The following is a 16,230-nucleotide window of genomic DNA, read 5'->3' on the forward strand; positions in this document are numbered from 1 at the left end:
CCTAAGGTAATACACAATGTAGAACATCAAATGAGATTAACGAGGCGCATGTCCCTTGTTTTATTGCTACAATAACATCTTAACATAAACAGTTCATCTTAAAATGATCACAAACTATTACATGTAAACTAAGCAAAAGTGTAAGTCGATAGACCATGCATGACTAAGGGGGCAAGGCCAAATATTCTTTATCACTTTGTCTATTTTTCTTTGAAACAATTTTTTTGGGAAAAAATGCCTAATACTGATAAGGGAAAAACACTGTTGATAATACTTCTATTTAGGAAAGCTGCACATGTACATGCATTCTTGACCTTGTATGTACTTTACTCTAATTTCAATTTTTTTGGGGAGCTTTTTCTGTCTTTTTCTCCAAATTTCCTTGAATGAGCTATAAAAAAAAACTTTTTCAAAAGTAATTCTTAAAGAACTATACAGTAATAAGAAAATGAAAGTTTTTCTTAAAGCAGTAACAACAAACTGTTTTATGTGAAAGGAACCTTTATGTGTTCCCCTTTGGAGCAAGGTGTTAACTAAAGCTATACATAAGGGCTATTAGTATTGCGAAGCAAGAAGATGTTTTAAATGCACATATTCTAGAATTGTTGCTAAAATAATCGGTTTTAAGTATCAAGGCAAAATCTCCAGTTAGAAGTCTGAAGTTAGGAACCTGTAAAAGACTGGGAAAGTCTCGAAAGTGAAAATATTTCCTTATTCTCCAATAATATCATCACTAGCCAACTGTGGCAGATTAAGAGAGAATTTGTGAATACAGTGTTCCTCCATCTAGTGACAGATAGAAGTGATACCCGCTCCAACTATGTCATTCTTGACCAATGAAAGCTTTTGTACTTCTAGTTTTGATATGCAAAAATGGCTGCGACCAGTGCTAAAACAAAACTATGGAGCAGAAACTCCATATGTTTGTGGAAATTCCATCGTTTGCACATGTAAGTGAATTGGAACATAACAAAGAATTTCAATAAGTTGATGAAATAAGTATTAATAAAATAATCCTACATTTTTTGGCATAATTACCACCTGAATCTGAAATTCTGGTTTATTCTATCAAGCGGGAAGAGAAGGTGGTCAAGATAGTTAAACATGGCTAGGAATGAAGCCAAATAGTGAAGCTTATAGACAAATTACAAATGTAAAAAAAATCAACACAGTATGCTTGTGTTTTTTCCATAATTTAATAACTATGCTATGTTTCAATGTTTCTAAACATGACGGGTAATTTAACAAACATTACAAAACAACAATATTGCACTGTTCATATTTGGCTCAAAATAATCTGAGAATAACATACACATTTAAACAATTAATATTTCTGTAACTACTTTGAACATCTTATGCAATAACAGTTTGAGACATCCTTACATCATACATGTAGATCTGTTCTGCTAACTGATCGGACATTTTAATTTGTCCGGTTCTTTCCTTTTTCTGTATTTATCAATGGCATTGAGTTTAGCAACAATCTTTTGTGACAATTTTTCACATACATTCTAGGCATGACTTCCTTAGAAAACTCTATACATAACAGTTTTAATTTAACAAATGATAATGCTAAATACAAAAATAACATGGTTTGAAGAAATTAAGGTAATTCAAAGAATTAAAGAAACAAGTATGAGACTGCTATATACTAGGGGCTCATTACACAAAAAAAACTTTTTTGATGAAAAAAATTGCCTGCAAGTTATATTGAAATATTCATAACTTAATAGTACTTTTCATGTAAGATTTTAAGTAAAATTAGTCTCAGATCTATATGAATCTGTAAAACCCATATAGACAAATGTTGTTTTTACAGTATGCTCCATATTTATATAAAAAAAAAAGTGGCATGTCCAAAACAATCTTCTTTGGAGTAGCATAGATATTATTTGATGAAAGATGACAACAGCTCTTGTTTCTAAGATATTTCTTTAAGAATAGTATTTCAATTTTTATGATTCTTCCTCTCAAATAAGTTTTTTATCCTTGAATAATTCATTGTTTTCAACATATTTTCCAGAGACCTGAAGTAGCTTAATAATGTATATTTTCGGCCACATAAAATCAATTGATATCAAATAAATAGACGTTGACCCTAAATTATCATTAGTTTGATGTAGGGCAATGAAAATTAAACTAGATGATTTAAGAGCTAAACTCACAAAATAATACCCACTTGCCCCTTTCAAATCCATGCTTTGGTATGGAAAACCCCAAAAATGATTCTGATTCTGATAAAAAATCAAAATGGATGGTCTACAATAACATGATTCACAGTTTCATTTGTGAGAAAGATTCCATAAGTCATAAAAAAAAATACCCACAATTGTTTTTTTTACTTTTAAATTTTGTTTCTTTTTGAGTTCATTATCACTTCTTTTAAATATATATACTAACTTTGACCTATATAATACATACATCACATAAGCTGTGTTTAAAGGCTCTTCTTTTGTACCCAAAACCTGAATCAATATTTAAATAGATTTTTCAAAATTTGTCTGAGAAACAGAAAGAAATATTGGTTTAAAATATCCCATCATTGAACTGACTATTAATTAATGCAAATAACACAATCAATTATAGTCATCAACTACAAAAAAATAATTGGAATGTCACAAATAAACTTAATCTAACAGATCATTTCAAAAAGGCAAACAATACACAAACTAGGTGTAATACACAGATGCTGCAAACAATCAAAAATGTAAGTTACAGTGATCTTAATGTTCATAATCAGTTGTGTACTATAAATGAGAACTGCAGTACCAAATGTCTCAGATTAACATTTGGCTCTGATATATAAACTAGAGGCTCTAAAGAGCCTGTGTCGCTCACCTTGGTCTATGTGCATATTAAACATAGGACACAAATGGATTCATGACAAAATTGTATTTTGGTGATGGTGATGTGTTTGAAGTTCTTACTTTACTGAACGATTTTGCTTCTTACAATTATATCTATAATGAACTTTGCCCATTAGTAACAGAGAACTATATTTGGTAAAAATTTACATATATTTACCAAATTAATGAAAATTATTAAAAATTGACTATAAAGGGCAATAACTCCTTAAGGGGTCAATTGACCATTTAGGTCATGTTGACTTATTTGTAGATCTTACTTTGCTGAACATTATTGCTGTTTACAGTTTATCGCTATCTATAATAGTATTCAAGATAACCAAAAACGGCAAAATTTCTTTAAAAATTACCAATTGGAGGGCAGCAACCCAACAACCAGTTGTCCAATTCATCTGAAAAATTCAGGGCAGATAGATATTGACTTGATTAACAATTTAACTTCTTGTCAGATTTGCTCTAGATGCTTTGAATTCATAGTTATAAGCCAAAAACTGCATTTTACCCCTATGTTCTTTTTTTAGCCGTGGCGGCCATCTTGGTTGAATGGCCAGGTCATCGGACACATTTTTCAAACTAGATACCCCAAAGATGATTGTGGCCTAGTAGTTTCAGTGGAGATTTTGTAAAAGATTACTTAGATTTATGAAAAATGGTTAAAGATTGACTATAAAGGGCAATAACTCCTAAAGGGGTCAACTGACCATTTTGGTCATGTTGACTTATTTGTAGATCTTACTTTGCTGAACATTATTGCTTTTTACAATTTATCTCTATCTATAATAATATTCAAGATAATAACCAAAAACAGCAAAATTTCCTCAAAATTACCAATTCAGGGGCAGCAACCCAACAACCGATTGACCGATTCATCTGAAAATTTCAGGGCAGATAGATCTTGACCTGATAAACATTTTTATCCCATGTCAGATTTCCTCAAAATGCTTTGGTTTTTGAGTTATAAGCCAAAAACTGCATTTTACCCCTATGTTCTATTTTTAGCGGTGGCCGCCATCTTGGTTGGTTGACCAGGTCACTCCACACATTTTTAAAACTAGATACCCCAAAGATGATTGTGGCCAAGTTTGGATTAATTTGGCCCAGTAGTTTCAGAGGAGAAGATTTTTGTAAAAGATTAATTTAATTTATGAAAAATGGTTAAAATTGACTATAAAGGGCAATAACTCCTAAACGGGTCAACTGACCATTTTGGTCATGTTGACTTATTTGTAGATCTTACTTTGCTGAACATTATTGCTGTTTACAGTTTATCTCTATCTATAATAATATTCAAGATAATAACCAAAAACAGCAAAATTTCCTCAAAATTACCAATTCAGGGGCAGCAACCCAACAACCGATTGACTGATTCATCTGAAAATTTCAGGGCAGATAGATCTTGACCTGATAAACATTTTTATCCCGTCAGATTTCCTCAAAATGCTTTTGTTTTTGAGTTATAAGCCAAAAACTGCATTTTACCCCTTTGTTCTATTTTTAGCCGTGGTGGCCATCTTGGTTGGTTGACCAGGTCACGCCACACATTTTTTAAACTAGATACCCCAATGATGATTGTGGCCAAGTTTGGTTTGATTTGGCCCAGTAGTTTCAGAGGAGAAGATTTTTGTAAAAGTTAACGACGATGGACGACGACGACGACGGACGACGGACGACGGACGACGACGGACGACGGACGCCAAGTGATGAGAAAAGCTCACTTGGCCCTTCGGGCCAGGTGAGCTAAAAAGTGCACAACTTAGTTTTACAAAAGTCACTCATAAAAATAATGTAGGTTACAATGACACAATTCAAAATAAATAAATGTGTTGTTCTAAACAGGCTAAACAAGAGGACTTTGTAGGTGATATATCATTTATATTACCAAAGGTTCTGAAACATTGACGTAATAACAAAAATTAACCAACTTGGTATCATAGCACATACCTTATAGATGTACAAGCAGAAATTTAGATTCTTTAAAAGGCTAAAAAAACATGCATTCATACATCAAAATCTACACTGCTTCTAAATAAATACAGATTTTTTCTTCATATTTGTATGTCATTCAATAATAAATTATTGAAGAATATTGAAAGAAAAAACATAACAGTGAATGCAAAACTAATAAAAATGATTTTACAATGATAAAACATAGATGTTTTAATTGCAACCTATTTCCTACAGAGCATTATCAGGGTATGCTATGTCGCGCATGGTAATCAATGTTTCATTTCAAATACTTTCTGCATGATTCTTATTTCTTTATAACAAAATTGTTTCATTTAAAAATGGATTTTTTGTTAGAAGCAAATATATCCCCATGTGTCATTTAGTATACACTCCTTGCCATCATTGCAATGTTCTTAATTTTATTAGTTTTAATAAGTATGTATTTACTTGAAACAATTATATTTAACTTAACACAGTCATGATTAACTTTTACCCTACCGCAGGATCACCACTTCAGGTGTTGGTTCACTCGTATTTATATTTTTAATTAAAATATGAAATGTTTTGTGAATTCCAATCTAATAATTCAAAAGAAAAAGATAATCTTGTTTTCCGCACTTCATTTAATAAAATATTTTTCTTAACATACAATAAAAAAATCATTTTACTAATGACAAAACTACTTTTACAAAAGCTTTTGACATAAAATTGCTTAAAGCAAAAAAATGAGAAAAAAAATATATTTCAAAAAGTCATTTATCCTTCTTAATGTTTGTTAGCTTACTTTTTTTAAGGGCCTATTCCATAAATTGGTGTGGAAGGGTATGAAGGGACTTCCAAATTCACCTTACAACCAAAATTTTTTTGGAGGGTAAATTGCATACATTTAATGGACATACAATCATGAATAATTCACAACCCTCATTCAAAAATAGAATTTCACGTCCTACCCTGTCACAACTTTATTAATGGAATAACCCTAAATCTAATATGACATTATTGGCAGGATTCGAGTATATTCAAATGTTTTAACAAAAAACATTTCCAATTTTACATCATAACAATTCTGGTAATTTCAGGGCAGGTAACATTGAATCGACACAGTTCACCCAAAAGTTAGCACATGTAGCATGATACTGTCTCCCCCCATATGTCAACTTGGAAGCTTCCTCCTCTGTGTTAAAATCTTTACTCTTGACATCTACATCTAACAGACATACACCACACGATCTCATCTGGGATGCAGCGTCATCAGACTTCAGAAGGCAGTTCTTAAAACTTAACGCATTGTCATCAGGCTTAAATAAAAAGATTTAATATAACTACTACATTTAAATGTTATATTTGATTGCAAAAACTACAGTGACAGTGATTTTCTCCATAAAAAATAATAAATTCACATGTGAAATAATGTAAAATCATGCAATTCTATGTGTGTTATCTATGAAGTTGTACTACAACAAATTAGAAACCCATGGAAAAGGGTTACTTCCTTTTAATATATTCTACTTCTAATTTATTTGAAACTTCAATGACATAACATTACATAAACAAACTTTAAGCTGCTAATTCCTTTGCTAACTTCTAACTTAAAGTCTTTTGGTCCATGTTGGATAGTTGTCTCATTAGCATTCATACCACATCTTATGTTTTTGTATATGTTGAAAGGATAGTGCTTTTATTGCTGTTCTTGGTCTTAACAGTCAGAAATTATTCAGAAATTTTTCCTAACTATAAAATCAAGATGCCAGTACAAATGTACATGTATGCTCATCCCAGTTGTGCTCCTTTGGATACAAAAAATTTGTTGAAAAAGTAGACATGTTCTAAACCCTTTTTTTCAATCTTATTAGTAAAACAAGAGGCTCTCAAGAGCCTGAATCGCTCACCTTAATTCTTTTGGTTAAATCTCTCATCAATGATTATTTTGGCTTTTCAATTTATTTAAATGTTTTTTGGATCGTCCTATTTTCTTCAAAAGCCAAAAAAAATAATCATTTTCTCCTATGTTCTATTTTAGCCATAGGAGCTATGTTTCTTGACATACAAGAAAATAAAATATAAAATTTATACTAGATACTCTGAAACTCATTTAGCATAAGTTTGGCTGAAATTGATACAGCAGTTTCAAAGGAGAAGATTTTTTAAAGTAAGTCAACATGATGAACAAATTGTGAAAAAAGTCTTTAAAGGGCAATAACTCCTTAAGGGGTCAATTGACAATTTTGGTCAAATTGACTGAATTGAAGATCTTACTTTGCTGAACATTATTGCTGTTTACAGTTTATTTCTATCTATAATTATATTCAAGATAATAAACAAAAACAGCAAAATTTCCTTAAAATTATCAATTCAGGGGCAGCAACCCAACAACAGGTTGTCTGATTCATCTGAATTTCAGGGCAGATAAATCTTGACCTGATAAACAATATTACCCAACGTCAGATTTGCTCTAAATGCTTTGGTTTTTGAGTTATAAGCCAAAAACTGCATTTGACCCCTATGTTCTATTTTTAGCAATGGCGACCATGTTTGTTGATAGATCACAACTTCTGATACAATTTACAAACTAGATACCCTAAGGAACATTCAGTTAAAGTTTGGAAGTATTTGGCCCAGTAGTTTCAGAGGAGAAGATTTTTGTAAATGATTACTAAGATTTACGAAAAATGGTTAAAAATTGACTATAAAGGGCAATAACTCCTAAAGGGGTCAACTGACCATTTCCGTCATGTTGACTTATTTGTAAATCTTACTTTGCTGAACATTATTCCTGTTTACAGTTTATCTCTATCTATAATAATATTCAAGATAATAACCAAAAACAGCAAAATTTCCTTAAAATTACCAATTCAGGGGCAGCAACCCAACAACAGGTTGTCTGATTCATCTGAAAATTTCAGGGCAGATAGATCTTGACCTGATAAACAATATTACCTTGTCAGATTTGCTCTAAATGCTTTGGTTTTTGAGTTATAAGCCAAAAACTGCATTTGACCCCTATGTTCTATTTTTAGCAATGACGACCATGTTTGTTGATAGATCATAACTTCAGATACAATTTACAAACTAGATACCCTAAGGAACATTCAATTAAAGTTTGGAAGTATTTGGCCCAGTAGTTTCAGAGGAGAAGATTTTTGTAAAAGATTACTAAGATTTACGAAAAATGGTTAAAAATTGACTATAAAGGGCAATAACTCCTAAAGGGGTTAACTGACCATTTCCGTCATGTTGACTTATTTGTAAATCTTACTTTGCTGAACATTATTCCTGTTTACAGTTTATCTCTATCTATAATAATATTCAAGATAATAACCAAAAACAGCAAAATTTCCTTAAAATTACCAATTCAGGGGCAGCAACCCAACAACGGGTTGTCTGATTCATCTGAAAATTTCAGGGCAGATAGATGTTGACCTGATAAACAATATTACCCCATGTCAGATTTGCTCTAAATGCTTTGGTTTTTGAGTTACAAGCCAAAAACTGCATTTGACCCCTATGTTCTATTTTTAGCAATGGCGACCATGTTTGTTGATAGATCAAAACTTCGGATACAATTTATAAATAAGATACCCTAAGGAACATTCAGTTAAAGTTTGAAAGTATTTGGCCCAGTAGTTCCAGAGGAGAAGATTCTTGAAATAGTTTACGACGACAGACGACGACAGACGACAGACGACGGACGACGCCAAGTGATGGCATAAGCTCACTTGTCCCTTCGGGACAGGTGAGCTAAAAATAATTAACACTAATAACAAAATTTCAACAACATATTTTATGGCCAAAACTAAAAGTTTCAGATTGTTTGCACAATTACATTAATTTAACATAATTTGAAAAATATTGTACTACAAAAATTAAATAACTATACATACCATAATATTACCCCCTACTAAAAAGGCAGCAAGGTTGTTCCACACAAGGTCAACATCCTTCAATACCTGACCTAGCTTGTCTGTACTTAAAGCTGTAAATTTATATAACGAATGTAAATTTTATGAAAGCCATCTTGTATATGCAAGATTGACAGAAAAAACAGAAAAATCCAGTACATGTAGTATTAGATTAAACTGTTTTAATTTGGAATACCTACAAGTTGAATGAATGGTTTTCAAAGAGTGACTTCCCTTTAAAGGATCATGTATTTATTCTAGAAAGCCAACTTCTCATAATATGTTATGTCAATGATAAATACATTTACCAGGAAACTTACAACATTAAAACAACAGTGTTTAACAAGATGATATTTGTGTAAGGTTTCAATATTTCAAAATGTATAGTTAAGCCTTTCTTTTTTTTAGTAATGAAACACTGATTTATTTTTTTTGTGTGGATTCACGTGGTATAAACACGAAATCAAATATCTATAATAAAATACAAATTTTTATCCATGAAAATTTGTACCATGAAAATGGTTGAATCATGTTTATTTTCAGTTGTCTTAAGCTTACTATTGGAAATCTATAAATTTTCAAAAATATATCACAAGTTCATATCTATATATCAATTTAAAATTATTAAAATATTCTATATATTAATTAACCATCCTTTACTTACCTGCTGACTTCATGGCCACTGTTATTCTACAAACAATCCTGTATATTTCCACTATACCTGTGATAATATTAAAAGTTTAAGCAATAGGTATGTACTTAGAATTTTATTTTTCTATATCCAAAAATGACGATAAAATAACAGTCCCATATATTTTTACATTAATCTTGAATTTGTAAATACTTTTTTTTACCATGCTTTAATTTATGTGTCTTTTTTATTTTGTTATTGGTCTGACCATCTTTAAAAAATGATTTTTTTGTGTTAGTTTGTATGTTTTTTTTTAGGTTAGTTGTAAATATATATGTTACAAGTTGATGCAGTCTGTAGTATTTTCTTTTATGTATCTTGTATAATATATCATATCTATTCATACTTTTAAATTTAGTTTAACTAAAAAAATATTAACACATCTAGACCCATAGGTCATATGAGCTCTATAAAAAATATCAATTTAATACGTATTATCATATTAAAATAAACTGTATGCAATATCAGATTTAATTAACCATTATGAAACTGTGAAAGTATATATCTTCCATGCAATATTTGTTGTTCTTTATCTGGTTCATTTATTATAATGATAAATTATTTTTCTGAAGGTCTAAATGCTAATACTTACTGGCTTCTAACAAATACGGCAGATTTCAGTTCATTTTTTTTATTATGTTAAAACCTGAGTTATTTCTATTTTGTAGTAGAATTCAGACAACAGCTAATGCTACCTTAGCTAGATTCCTTTAGGAGCAAGCACCTTTGGCCATGCTTTCCAAATTATGTGTCATTTTGACTACAGTGAAACCTGTCCAAACCGAACACCCATGGGACTTTGCGTTTTGTTCGTTTTTCACAGGTGTTCGAATTGTAGAGGTAAACGGAAGTCGACACCAAAATAACTTTGGCACTTACTGACAAGGGATAATAGGTGACACACCAGACGACACTTTATTTTCGTGTTAATTTAGATGTTAATGTAAAATTATAAGTAGATGAAGTTAAACGTATTGCTACATTTTTGTCTGAGACTACTATAACTATAGTAGTCTCAGATTTTTGTTTACAAATCAAACGTCACTCTGTCAATTATGCTCGTCGTTGTGAAACTATAAATAGTTCAATGATGTCCGACGTGGATCGATTTTGCTTTTTATAATTATTTTCTCATCCGTTAATTCACTGACCAATTCAGATTCCCAGTCACTGTCAAATGATGATTCCATAGTTGAATCGAGATCGTCATTGTACACACGAGTTCTCGGACTAAACTGGCCTCCCACTGATTGATACTTCGCCACAAGATAAGAATGAAACATTAGCGGGGGTCCAGTTTATTCTCGGACTTCATCGTTGGTAAATAGCTAATAGAAGTCTTCTGGCGCATCTGAATTATATATATAGGGCCTCTAAAGGGAATCGGGCATCCGTAAACGTGATTCGAAAGTCATTGACCTTGTTGTGTTACACGACTTCTTAATCCAGTGAAAGGCTTTAAAACTATTATTTAATTAAACAGCTTAGCTACAGAATGGCAGTTACGATTTTGTGGCCGTAATTATTTGAGTAACGTGCATTTAATTTATCTAAGGGAAAGTTCCTTTCTTGTCATTTTCGGAGATGGGGACAGCTGACCAGTTTAACATTTCTTTACGAAAAAAAATCATTTGCTCACTGAATACATGGACACAAACATGCTAATTAATTTGTAATAACAACTCACCAGTTAATTTAACCTCAAATACCCTCGGGGATACTCTGTTATCCTGTTTTTGAATAATTAAATCACGCAAATAATATAAAATACTTTTTTTTCTTTGATTGCTATCGATTGATTTTGACAGGTAATTTTTAAATACATATTCAATAAAGAGCCTTCAAAAAGCCTTCGGAATTCGGTTTTGAGAGGGTTCTTTTTTTTCAGGTTAGATTAACGTTAATTTATAGGGAAATTTTGTGGGACTTTGAAAATTGTTTTGTTTAAACTGAATTTCGGTTTTATCAGGGTTCGGTTTATCCAGGTTTCACTGTATATACATTCTAATTATATTTTTTTATCCATATTTAAAATAAATAATATACATCAACTTCTATCCTATAACCTACTTACCTTGTACATATTCTGTTCCTTGATCTGACCTTATGACCTCATTACAAACACCAGAACTGCTGATAGAGTTAAATATGTTATTAGCCTCTTTAATATTTTTGTAACAATTCTCTAAACACCTCTGCCATTCATATGCATACTTGTCAGAACCCTGTAAATAAAGTTTTCACATCATCATTAATTCATTATATACATAATTTCAATACTGGCTTAAAATGGTAAATACAAATGTACGAGGTTATGGTGATTATTTAAGTCAGAATAAATGTATTTTAATCTACTGACATTTCATTATAATCTTTAAACTCATGGTTTTATAAGTCTTGTAAATAATGTGCGAGTTCAATGGGTTTTTTTCTATTGTTAAATTTTATATAATTTTCAGTTTAGTATTGGTATGACCATATGCATACTGCATGTACTGTTGTTCCATTATTATTCATTGAGTGTACATTTTCATGATTTTTGTGGTTAAAGGTGCACCACAAATCTAGGCATTTCACAAATCTAGGCATTTCACAAATATCGAATTGGCTGTTATGCAAACTCTGGCAAGACCATTCAATGAATCAATCATAAATATATATATATGTCTCAATCCATGAAATTTGGTACCAATGAAAATAAGTGAATCCTTGGTGTGTCACTTGATTTCAGCAATCAAGCAAGATAGACAATATGTCACTCAATGAAGAAAAAGAGAAATGTTTTTTTAATTTTACAATGGGAGCAAATGGAACAAACTTAGAAGAACTACAAAGCCAACCTTAAATTAGATAATGAACTTTCAATAGAGTTTTTAAACACATTGTAAATTGAAGGTTTCACTGTACACTTACTGTTATGTCCTCTAAGATTCCACTGTATCTGTCCCCAAACAATGGAACAGGCTTAGTGGTAGGTCCTCCAAAACCAGTTACATCTGAAATATAAAAATTATGAATTAGAAAAAATTGGTGATTTTGAATATTCTAAAATCTTTTTTTTTTTAATCTTTAATCATGTTAATCAAAGTGTTAGCACTATAAATGCCAAGCTATTACTAAGTACCTTGGTTCACAGTGAAACGAGGAAGAGTGATTTTTGACTGATACAACTGTTTGTGTATTAAACTTTTGAGATCATTCTTCAAATAGATAGAATGCCCTCTAGAATATAGATGTCACTGGTACTGCCTAATTTATGCATACTCCACAACCCTTGTGATTCATATGAGTTTAAAAATTTGTGATTCTCTATAGTGTATTTTAACAGAAGTAGGTTGACCCAATCTGTTGAAGAAATCAGATAAGTTTAACAGTCATGCTATCAAAAGAATATCAAACTCGTATCAGTCTTTTTAAAATGAAAGATAAGCAAGAATGTGTCCAAAGTACACGGATGCCCCACTCGCACTACATGTATCCTTTTCCATGTTCCATGTACCGTGAAATTGGGTAATTATCTAATTTGGCATTAAAATTAGAAAGATCATATCATAAGCAACAAGTGTACTAAGTTTCAAGTTGATTGGACTTCAGCTTCATCAAAAACTACCTTGACCAAAAACTTTAACCTGAAACTCCCACTTTCATTTTCTATGTTCAGTGGACCGTGAAATTGGGGTCAAAAGTCTAATTTGGCTTAAAAATTAGAAAGATCATCTCATAAGCAACAAGTGTACTAAGTTTCAAGTTGATTGGACTTCAGCTTCATCAAAAACTACCGTGACCAAAAACTTTAACCTGGACGGACTAACTGAACCACAGACGGACGAACGGACGAACGGAGCCACAGACCAGAAAACATAATGCCCCTCTACTATCGTAGGTGGGGCATAAAAAATGTCTCCTTTATCAAATTATCTCCCTTACTCAGGAGCAACTTAGAATCTAGTGTGTATTATATTACCTTGTTTGCTTGTTATTTCTTCTGTAACTTTTTCTGCATCCGTTTCTTCTTTCTGTTCATCATTTTCTGATTTCTCCTCCATGTCAGAACTGTCTGCAGATTTACTTTCACCAGACTTTGGTTCAGAAATCTTCAAATCTAAACTGTCAATAGATTTGGAGTCTGGTAAACTCTTTACTTGAGGGAAATCTGCAGCAAATTCATTGCTGGAAATAGACACTGAGTCACTGTCCTTCACATTCAGAATGTTTTTAGAAAACGGCAGTTCTAAACTCGAAACAGAATTTGTATCCTCTTGTTTAAGTCCTTTGTTTAATTTAGTGTCAAATTGTAAACTGTCAGTGGCGAAATTAAACTGATTTGAGGAATCAGAATCTGTTTTTTTGTGAGTTTTCTCCTTTGAAGATTTAGACTGTGTTGTGAATTCCATGCCGTACATGGAGTAAATTTTCTTCTTTTCTTGTGTATTTTGGGGAGGTGTGTGTGTAACATCATCAATGTCATATCCTCGACTAAAATCACCGTATTCATCTTCATCGTCTACACCTTCATCCATTGGTGGTGGAACTCTGAAAAGGTCATCATCATCATCAACGGATAGTTTTGGAATGTTTTGTGGTGGGTTATTGTCTACCTTTGCAGTGGGAAAGTTTTGTTGAAAAGGTGCTGGGTGGTCTATGGATGTTTCAAGATATCCTGATTTGTCCTGTTTAGCTGTGCCTTCACTATCATCTTGAGATATGTCTGGTAGTTTATATGAAGTCAAAACAGATGGGTCATCTCTGGGTTTAAAAAGTCCCAATATTTCATTATGTTGTAAATTCTTCTTTTTCACAGTGACCAAGTCTGACTGACTTACAGAAATTATTGGAGCAGGTGTTTCATCCATGGATGAAGTCACTGTTAATGTACTGTCACCACTATTTTTAGAAGGCCCTTGAAAATCTGCCCAATCATCACCTTCACTTTTCTGATTTGCTGTTGAGAAATTTGACCAATCATCATTGGCTGTTATATTCACTGCTGGATCATTTATCAAATCTCCTTCCTGTTGAACACCTGCTGCACCATTGAAACCGGACCAATCATTATTTGAGTCTGAATTTGCTGCAGAATCAAACAAATTATCTGACAAACTCTGATCACCTGCAACAATTGTTTCTGTACTTTGAAAATCTGCCCATTCTCCTTCATCCTCAGCCTCATTGCCTTCATCATCCTGCTCAGTACCAAAAATAGATGGACCTGATGTATCAATTGTTTCTAAAGACCTAAATGCTGCATACTTGTCCTCGTCTCCAATGAGGTCAGTAGCACTTTTAGATGCCGACAAATTATCATCCTTGGGAACAACCTGGGGAGCCTGTTGAAAGTCAGCAAACTCAGAATCTGATGATGGGGGCGAAAATGTAGAAGTTTTAGTTAACGTAACAGCCTTTGGCGTAGCTGTTGCTTTTTTCTTGTCGTCTGGCTTTGGCCAAAGACTTTTGATAGCTGGTATAGGGTTAACATTGTTGCTATATGCTGTTGGTGGTAAATTTGTTGTTTTTGATATCGGCCTATGTAATGGACTCTCCTGTTTTTCAATATCCTTCTTTTTATTACTGAAATCGTCCAGGTAAGACTCTAAAACTTTGAAGTCTTCATTCTCTGATTGTTCTGATGATGTAAATTGACTACTGTCACTTGGTCTGCCTGCAGATTTAAAATCGTCAAAATCATCATCCATACTGTTTGGTGTTGAGGCCCCTACAAGTAAAAAGATGGATTCTCTTTTAAACTTTGAATTTATTAGCCCAATCAATTTTTTAGTCTGCCATTTACTTCTATTTATATTTAATGCATCCATGTATAATAAAAAAAAAAAAAATTCAGCCCTTGATACCATTTCAATGTCTTTATTTTCTTTTTTTCTCCCTATTATATTATTTTTGTATTTCATAGTAATTAGATCAGATAAAAATTTAAGAAGACTGATAATGATGGTAATATTCCAGGGATATTTAAAGTATAAAGCAGGAATTTACTGCTGTAAGTCAGATGGGAAAGTCTTTTTGATCTTTTGTCAGCATGCTATTCAAATCATCAATTGTAAAAACATTGTAAGGAAAAAACAGCAACAACAAAAAATCAATTTACACTGACATGACTGAGTCAAATTCAGGCTATGATTAAATTATGTTTAAAATCCACCATACAATTTCTTAAAAGTGGAGACAAATTTTTATAGAATGCACTGTACCTAGAAAATGAGGGAAAGACAACTTGTAAAGATATCATACAATTTACTGAGAATGCTTAAAAAAATATCTTCACTCGACTTATTGTACGTTAGGCAAATTAGGCAAACAAAAATCAATCAATTCTAAATGAATTACCAAGCATATTAAAAAAAATGAAAGATTGTCTGATTGGTGTTTAACACCCCTTTCAGCACTATAGGCTATTTTGTGGCTGTAAGTTTTGTTTATAGAAGAAGATGGAGAGCCCAGAGAGAACCACAAACCATCAGCAGGAAAACTGACAATCCTTGTTTATAAAGAACTGAGTTGAATGCACTTGCCATGAGGGTGGTTCAATCTCACAACCTTAGTATTGACAGGCCAGTGATACAGTAGACTAATTATTAAAATGAAAGACCTTCCATGTCTTTAACTAAGGACAAGTGTTAAATCAAATCAACTCAAGCTATAAGGATGTTCCACAGAAACAATGCCTCTACTTGTTTTTGTCTATTTTAAATAGTATTTTGTATTGTTATTTTAAGCATTCAGAAAATGAAAAAAAAGTCAATAATAATAATAAAACATATTAAAAAATAAAATAAAATTGATACTTAAAAGAACGCTCGTTAGAAATGAGTGA

The 16,230-nt window shown here is 32.0% G+C and overlaps 1 protein-coding gene across 3 annotated transcripts in view; it reads right to left on the reverse strand.

The window, feature by feature from the left end:
- Nucleotides 1-1,177: 1,177 nt before the first annotated feature.
- LOC143076055 (synergin gamma-like) overlaps nt 1,178-16,230 on the reverse strand; it is a 32,519-nt gene continuing 17,466 nt past the window's right edge. For all 3 annotated transcript variants that reach the window (XM_076251685.1, XM_076251684.1, XM_076251683.1), the window contains 6 exons: nt 13,366-15,114; nt 12,315-12,397; nt 11,476-11,626; nt 9,375-9,431; nt 8,693-8,784; nt 1,178-6,109 (listed from right to left, as the gene is read on the reverse strand). In XM_076251685.1, the coding sequence (XP_076107800.1) occupies nt 5,867-6,109; nt 8,693-8,784; nt 9,375-9,431; nt 11,476-11,626; nt 12,315-12,397; nt 13,366-15,114 (2,375 nt within the window). In that variant the 3' untranslated portion in view covers nt 1,178-5,866. The remainder of the gene's footprint in view (nt 6,110-8,692; nt 8,785-9,374; nt 9,432-11,475; nt 11,627-12,314; nt 12,398-13,365; nt 15,115-16,230) is intronic.

The sequence above is a fragment of the Mytilus galloprovincialis genome, chromosome 5, assembly GCF_965363235.1.
Source record: "Mytilus galloprovincialis chromosome 5, xbMytGall1.hap1.1, whole genome shotgun sequence".
NCBI lineage: Eukaryota > Metazoa > Mollusca > Bivalvia > Mytilida > Mytilidae > Mytilus > Mytilus galloprovincialis.